The 8609-nt window shown below is 39.3% G+C and overlaps 1 protein-coding gene across 2 annotated transcripts; it reads left to right on the top strand.

Annotated features, from left to right (window-relative positions):
* Positions 1–1381: 1381 nt before the first annotated feature.
* On the top strand, positions 1382–7818 carry LOC109210245 (RNA polymerase II C-terminal domain phosphatase-like 3). Of its 2 annotated transcripts, XM_019373630.1 has the most exons (13): positions 1382–1696; positions 1920–2510; positions 2664–2787; positions 2867–2922; positions 3027–3087; positions 3169–4584; positions 4771–5373; positions 5452–5598; positions 5703–5971; positions 6082–6193; positions 6278–6535; positions 6840–6886; positions 6992–7818. In XM_019373630.1, exons 2-13 carry the CDS (start codon positions 1936–1938, stop codon positions 7053–7055), a joined length of 3732 nt encoding a protein of 1243 aa, XP_019229175.1. In that variant the 5' UTR covers positions 1382–1696; positions 1920–1935; the 3' UTR covers positions 7056–7818. The 2 variants fall into 2 exon arrangements, with proteins under 2 accessions (XP_019229175.1, XP_019229174.1); XM_019373629.1 differs by having other exon boundaries at positions 1382–2510.
* The last annotated feature ends 791 nt before the right edge of the window (positions 7819–8609 follow it).

An 8609-nucleotide genomic window follows, 5' to 3' on the forward strand; every position in this document is an offset into this window, starting at 1 on the left:
ACACCAAATACCGATAATGAAACATGAAGAAGCATAAAATGGGGGAAACGGGGCGGTAACTCATGAGACGACGGGTCGGGTCGTCACAGAAAACAAGACAGAAAAGAATCCATGTAAAGAAAAGCAGAAACCACAGCCAGAAAATAAGATAACCCAAGCAAAAAATAAAAATAAAAATAAAGGTAATATTAGAAATCTAAGAATAGGAAATACGAGACTACACTAGTGCTACAAGTATAGAAATGCAATAGATGTACGAAAAGGAATTACACACGACTACTTACTACCCCGCTATCCTAATCCTTGACTTCTACTCCCTTCTATAAAGTGTCATGTCCCCGGCAAGCTGAAGACGTGTCATGTCCTACCTAATCCCCTCTTCACATGCCCAAACCATCTTAGTCTCGCTTCTCGTATCTTGTAGGCCACTCGCACCTTGTCCCGAATATTTTGATTCATAATCATATCTTTCTTAGTATGCCCAAACATCCATCTCAACATCCTTATTTTCGCTACTCTCATTTGTCCCCCTATAATATGATATGTGACATCATCATCAATCTCTCAATTACTTTGAATTATAGATCCAAGATACTTGAAACTTCCTCTCTTAGGGATGCCTTGTGTGTCCAGCCTAACTTCCACGTTGGCTTCCTAAGTCACGTCACTGAACTTGCACTACAAGTATTCTGTCTTAGTCCTGCTCAACCTAAACCTTTTAGACCCAAGGTCTACCTCCAAACCTCTAGCCTAGCGTTAACACCGCCTCACGTCTCGTCAATCAGAATTATGTCCTCTTCAAATAACATGCATCAAGGTACTTCCCCTTGAATGTATCGCGTCAACTCATCCATTATCAAGGCAAACAAAAACTAAGAGTTGATCTCTGGATGCAACCCCATTATGATGAAAAATGGTCAGAGTCTTCTCCCACCGCCCTCACCCGGGTCTTGGCTACATCGCATATGTCCTTAATCGCCCTAGTGTATGCGACATGTGTGCCTTTTTCTAGGCCGATGAATCCCATATGTAAGTCCCTCTTCCTCTCCCTATACTGCTCCACCACCCCCCTAACAGATGAATGACTTCTGTACTCAATCATCCCGACATAAATCCAAACTGGTTCTCACAAATAGCACACCCCTCCTCACTCTCATCTCCACCACCTTATCCCAAACCTTCGTAGTGTAGCTTAGTAGCTTGATACCCCTATAATTGTTGTAATTTTGAATATAACCCTTATTTTTATACAACAAAATCATTGCTCTCCACCTCTATTCCTCGAGCAATTTTATCGTCCTAAAAATGATAGTATTAAATAACCCAATAAGCTATTCCAAACCTGCCATTCGCACTATTAGTGTTCTTTTGTAGAATTTTCAGGTTACTTTGGTTCCGCACTCAATTTTGCTTGGTTGAAGTTTCCCACCTCGTTGCACTGACGTTGGTGTGCGTGGGCAGTCTTATTTTTACCAAATCCACTTGAATTTGGGATGGGATGGGATGAGATGGACGACTGAGATTGATCCTTGCCAAGCCATCCTAGATTCTTGCCCCTACCCTTAAATTCCCTTCCCTTTCTCCCTAGAGAGCCTTTCCTGCTCTCCTCCTGCGTTTCATAATAATAAAAGGCTTTTTCGAACGTTCCCCAGATCCACCCCGCTGTCTTTTTATCCGAATTTCCCGATTCATAAATGTATGTATGAATTAATAATCTCTGTTTCCAAAAATCATAACTGTGGGATTCCGCTTCTTTTTTTTTTTTAATTGTTTTTAAAATTTACGCTCTTAATCGTTTAAAATTCAAATTCATTCTTTTTAATTGTGGGTGTACAGAATCATTGTGTGAGATTAGTTTCAGCATAATTATACTTGTATTTGCTGATTTGAATCCAATTGTATTTATTTATTTATGAAAGAAAAAAAAACCCTAGGATGGAAGAATGTAATACGCCAGCAGTTGGGGATGTAGAGGAGGGTGAGATCTCAGATTCGGCATCGGTTGAAGAAATCAGTGAGGATACCTTCAATAAGCAACAAGACCCACCTACATCTACTACTACTATTACTACTACTACTGTTACTACTAAGGTTGTCAATTCGAATAATCAAAATCAAAATTCGAGTACTAGGGCTTGGACCATGAGAGATGTATATAAGTACCCAATCTCGAGGGACTACGCACGGGGTTTGTATAACCTGGCTTGGGCTCAGGCTGTGCAGAATAAGCCTCTAAACGAACTCTTCGTCATGACTACTGACGACAACTCCAAGCAGTCTGTGGAATCTTCTTCTGATATGGTGGAAAAGGTCATCATTCATGTGGACGACGATACTATGGAGGAAGGAGAGTTGGAGGAAGGCGAGATCGACTTGGATGCTGACGTCGTTGTGGTAAATGGTGGTGCTACCAATAATGATGATGAACTTAATTCCTTTAAAACATCAAAGGAGGAGGCGAATTTGATTAGGGAACAACTTCTTAGTGTTACTGTAGACGAAATGGAGAAGTAAGTAAAGTGGACTATTTTTTTTTTTGGAGTTTTGGATCTAAAACTGTATTTGAAAAATAACTACATACACAAGAAAGATTTTCTCAGAAGTTGATTGCAATTAGATGGGTTTTTTGACTAATTACTGATGCTCTATCTGTCTGCTGTTAGATCCTTTCCTGAGGTCTGTTCCAAATTGCAAAACTCATTGGACAGCGTGGGGGAACTAGCTGCTTCTCCAGATTCCGACGATCTGGTTCAACTGTTTATGACTGCAATTCAAACTGTTAATTCTGTAAGTGGCGCATCTTTCAAGCCAATTCCATAACTGAAAAAATGTGGTTTCTGAATTCTTAAATCTCTTTCTTTTGCAGGTTTTCTGCTCCATGAACCAGAATCAGAAGGAACAGAACAGAGAGATTGTATCTAGGTTTTTGTTGTTTCTTTTACATTTGCGCCTTATGATTGACATCGGTATATATACTAGTTCCTAGTGCATTTGGAGACTTTTCAGTCATTCTAACTTGCTTGCAGGTTACTTCTTCATGCAAAGAGCCAAGTACCTGCTCTTTTGTCTTCTGAGCAGTTAAAAGAGGTGTGTTTTCCATAAAAGTACACATATATATTGAGAATGCTTGCCTGACTGGTAGCTTATACTGTTTAATTGATGTCCCAGGTGGATGCGGTGATTCTCTCTATAAACCAGTCAGCTGTTTCTTCAATTACTGAAGACAATGACCAGGACAATGGGATCAAAGTTGTTGAAGTGTTTGATATGAATGAGTCTCATTCATCTTCTGAAAATGCAAATCAGGATTGTACTTCTGTAAAGACGTGTGATTTAGATGTTGAGTCTACCAAATCTTCAGGTCCTAAGGAGCAGAATGTGTCATTTGAATATTTAAAACGAGGATTAGCCAATTCTAAAGCTAGAGGGTTATCCGTTCCTCTGCTAGACCTCCATAAGGACCACGATATAGATACTCTTCCGTCGCCTACGCGAGAAATTGCACCAATATTCCCTATTGCAAAAGCATCCACGCAGGCACATGGAGTGGTGAAACCGGAGTTGCCCATGTTTACGGGTGCTCTTGAGAAAGGGAGCTCCTTATTGCATCCTTATGAAACTGATGCCCTTAAAGCTGTTTCCTCCTATCAACAAAAATTTGGTCGAAGTTCCCTTTTTGATAGTGAAAAGTTTCCAAGTCCAACCCCATCCAATGAGGGTGATAGTGGGGAAGGGGACACCGGTGGGGAGGTCTCCAGTTCTAATGTTGGACATAATGCCAGCATTCTGAATGCATCTAGCACTTGGCAACCAATAGTTTCTTCTGTTCCCCCGACAAATATTCTGGCTGGACAAGGGCTTGGAACTGCTCGGAACGCAGATCCTCTTAGTTTTCTGCCAAATCCTTCTTTGCGATCTTCTACTGCAAAAAGTAGAGATCCCAGACTCAGATTGGCAACCAGCGAGGCAGCTGCTCAGAACTTGACTAAGAAGATGTTGCCTATCCCAAACATTGATTTAAAATTAGAGGCTTCTTTAGAGATGATAGGTTCAAGAAAGCAGAAGATAGTAGAGCAACCAGCCTTTGATGCTCCATTGTTGAAGAGACAAAGAAGTGAACAGACTGACTCAATCATTGTGAGTGATGTGCGACCTTCGACTGGAAATGGTGGTTGGTTAGAGCATAGAGGAACTGTGGGATTGCCACTTACGAGTAGTAACTATGTTACAGATAGCAGTGACAATGACACTAGGAAATTGGAGCAAGTGACAAGTAGCGTCTCTACTAGCAATACTATACCTAGTGTCATAGTTAATGCTGATGTGAACTTGCCATTGACTGGTACTTCTGCAAATTTGCATTCTCTATTAAAAGACATCGCTATAAATCCATCAATATGGATGAATATAATCAAGTTGGAACAGCAGAAGTCTGCAGATGCTTCTAAAACTACCACACTAGCTTCTAGTTCTAGCTCTATTCTTGGAGCAGTTCCATCAACGAATGTAGCTGCTCCCAAATCTTCTGTGATTGGGCAGAGATCAGTTGGAATAATTCAGACTCCTACACAGACAACAGCAGCAGTAAGTTTATTTACAACCTTTTGAAGAATGAGTTCATTTGCAGTGAGTTCTTTACAGCTTCTATTGCACAGTTTCCTTTTTATTTCTGCCTTACTTTTTAAGGTTTCTCCTTTTCTCTAAACAGTGTTTGATATTTTTTGTTAATTTAGTTATCCTCCAAATATCTGACATTGTCGGGATTTGCAGGATGAAGTGGCTAAAGTCCGGATGAAACCTCGCGACCCTCGGCGTGTTCTTCATAATACTGCAGTTCAAAAGAGTGGGAATGTTGGATCTGCTGATCAATGTAAAACGGGTGTAGCAGGCACACAAGCAATGACAAGCAGTCATTGTGTCCAAAGGCCAGAAGACCAGTTGGATAGAAAGTCAGCTGTGACACCTTCCACTACACCACCAGACATTGCTCGCCAATTCACCAAAAATTTGAAAAATATTGCTGATATGATCTCTGTTTCACCAACATCCACATCACCATCAGCTGCTTCTCAAACTCCGACACAACATATGCAAGTTCTTCCGAGTAGATTGGAAGGAAATGGGGCAGTTTCTGAGTCAAGTGAACTGCTGACTGATGCTGGCTTAGCTTCTGGAAAAGCTCCTCCTGGTTCATTGCAACCGCAGAGCTCTTGGGGAAATGTTGAGCACCTATTTGAAGGGTATAGTGACCAGCAGAGAGCTTCTATTCAGAGAGAAAGGACTAGGAGGCTTGAGGAACAGAAAAAAATGTTTTCTGTTCGGAAGCTCTGTCTTGTTTTGGACTTGGACCATACTCTTCTCAATTCAGCAAAGGCAAGAATACTTTAGACCTCGTACATTCTGAGCTTAGTTTCTGTGTAGTGATTATTTTATGGTCTTGCTCTTTTTCAGTTTGTTGAAATCGACCCAGTCCATCAAGAGATATTGAGGAAGAAAGAGGAACAAGACCGTGAAAAACCTTATAGGCACCTCTTCCGGTTTCCGCACATGGCAATGTGGACAAAATTACGGCCTGGGATCTGGAATTTCTTGGAAAAGGTAATTGTTTTTCTAATATATGTGTATATGTATATATATATCTAGAGATCGGATATTGAATGTTCCCTTTATTTTTATCTTTTTGTAATAATGTGCTTGTTTAGGCTAGCAAGCTTTTTGAGCTGCATCTCTATACCATGGGGAACAAGCTATATGCCACGGAGATGGCAAAATTGCTAGATCCAAAAGGGGATCTGTTTGCTGGACGAGTGATCTCCAGGGGTGACGATGGAGATCCACTTGATGGGGATGAAAGGATTCCTAAGAGTAAGGACTTGGAGGGGGTTTTGGGCATGGAGTCTGCTGTTGTGATTATAGATGATTCTGTGAGAGTCTGGCCACATAACAAGCTAAATTTGATTGTTGTGGAGAGGTAATTGCATGTTTGATGTCATTCATGAACGAGTTCTCAAGTATATCTGCGTACTATTGACAGATATTGTGCGGTTCAAATGTCTATGATTAATATTTTTGTATCTATAGGTATATTTACTTTCCTTGCAGTAGACGACAATTTGGTCTCCCTGGTCCTTCTCTTCTTGAGATTGATCATGATGAAAGACCAGAAGATGGGACATTGGCCTCTTGTTTGGGGGTGAGTTGATGTTTGATCTTGTATAAGAAATCTCTAGGAGAGTAATTTCTTGGTACTAATATTCTTATCATTTCATACAATTAGGTTATTCAAAGAATACATCAGAATTTTTTCGAACATCGGTCCATAGATGAAGCTGATGTTAGGAACATCTTAGCCACAGAACAACAGAAGATTCTGGCAGGTTGCCGTATTGTCTTCAGCAGAGTATTTCCTGTTGGTGAAGCCAATCCTCATTTTCATCCTTTGTGGCAGACAGCTGAACAGTTTGGTGCTGTCTGCAGTAGTCAAATTGACGAGCAGGTTACCCATGTGGTTGCCAATTCTCTTGGGACAGACAAGGTGTGTTATTTTTCCCAATATTATCACTTTACACTGCTCACATCCCATGCCCATTTGCACCAAAAATTAGGGAAAGAAACTAGTGGCCCGCTTGGAGAAATGAGAATGAAATGTTTTAAGTAAATGTAGAGAGCTGCTAGTGGAGAAGTCTACCATACGTTGCACTATGTGATTGAGTCACATCATTACTTAATTATTCTTAGTAATTGAGTCACATACCATACGTTGCATGTGGATTAAATCGATGCGAAACTACTTATGTGGAAGGTATCTTTAGAGGTTTAATTGCAAGTTTGTCTAACAGGTTAACTGGGCGCTTTCCACTGGTCGATTTGTTGTTCATCCTGGCTGGTATGATCTTTTTATTGTACGATTGCAGTCTTATTACTACCATTGTAATTTAAGTTGGTTGTCTGTCTTGATTTATCCACCAAAAATAAAATAAATAAATTGCAGGGTGGAGGCATCAGCTTTGCTTTATCGGAGGGCGAATGAACATGATTTTGCTATTAAACCTTAAAATTAACACCCTTTCCATCTTTTGATAAAGAAAGCGAAAAAAAGTCCGGAGATGAAATCAAGAATTGGATGGGTGTTAGAAACGGAAACAATAGCTAAGCCAATCAGGCAAAGGGTGAATGGTTTGAGGATTAGCTTAAGCTTGATTCCAAAGGAATCCGCCTAAAACGCCTTTGCTGCATTTGGCCTGTCTATAGCAACCCTAGGACAACCTTGGCTTGACCAATTTTTCTCACTTGGGATTTTGATTATTCCGAATTCCCAAGTAGAATGGGGCTGCGGCTTTATTTATGATGAGTATTGCGTAGCGCGTGTTCTATTCAACCACATGAAAACACATTGATTCTGCAGCTGATGAAAAGGGGAAGGAGGCGATGAGAACTTGTCTAGTTGTCTGTTTGGAGACATTCGATAAAATTGGAAACGGATAAAATCATTATACAGAATCTAATTTTTCAGCGAAATGGGTGGCAAACAAGCAATTGTCGAATGGACTAATGAAAATTATTGTTTGATTAATAAGCTAACTACAGCCCTCAAATAAGGACTTATGACGATGTAATTTGTCTCTAAGCCGAAAAGGACATTTCCAAGTTCCCTGCTTTTACCGGCTTATCTGCCATGCATTTGGATTTTATTTTTAATAATTTTACGAACTTGTGTAGGTAAGATTTTTGCCCGCTACTCCCGAAAGAGTAATTTAATAGCTTTATGATTTTTAAATAACAATAAAGTAAATCTTCAAGGTTATATTTATTTGCGAAGATGGGGAGAAAATGTATAAAAATATAATGTTCAATTCTAACAACAATAATTTATCATGGTTTTGTGGTGATTATGTTATATTGAGGTGCAAAAACATCAATTAACTATGGCTTATGATAGCATATATTTGGATGCCGTATTATGTATTTATTCGGCATGGTGCAAGCATAGAACACTAGGTGTGTATTTCTATTTTTGTTTTTAACAGATTGGTGCATTCACAGTGTAGGGTTCCCAAACTACTCGTATTAATGTGCATGGTAGGTTAACAACTACTCGTATTATTGTGCGTGGTAGGTTTATTTTTGGTGGGGATTTAAACGACGTAATCCTCATGTCAACATGTTATACTATATTCTTTTTTCATTGTTTTCTATGATGTTTTAAGATTTTTCCGGGGTCGTCTCAACATGATTGGGGCCTAAAATCAAATTTCAAAGAGAGGCCTTAAGTAAGAAGATAGCTTGTAAGCCGTGGTAAGTTGTCGATTGAGAGGCCTTTCAATATTGAGAATAAGAATAGTAAAAGAGAGAATGAAAAAGGTAAATATATAAATAATAATGTGGGCCCGTATTAGTTTTTAGGATATAAATGAGGCAAAAAAAAATAAAAAAAAAAATAGTTACCCTACCCATGTAAGGAAACAATTCATTAAAAATTATTCCATTCTCTAATTATTACAATGATCCTCACATTAAAGTTATTGTACTTCCGGTCCAATTTTATTTAAAACAATTTAAATGTACACATATTTTTTAATAATACATATTTACCGGCCTTATAGTTGAGC

This window comes from Nicotiana attenuata, unplaced genomic scaffold, assembly GCF_001879085.1.
Source record: "Nicotiana attenuata strain UT unplaced genomic scaffold, NIATTr2, whole genome shotgun sequence".
NCBI classification, from domain to species: Eukaryota; Viridiplantae; Streptophyta; class Magnoliopsida; order Solanales; family Solanaceae; genus Nicotiana; species Nicotiana attenuata.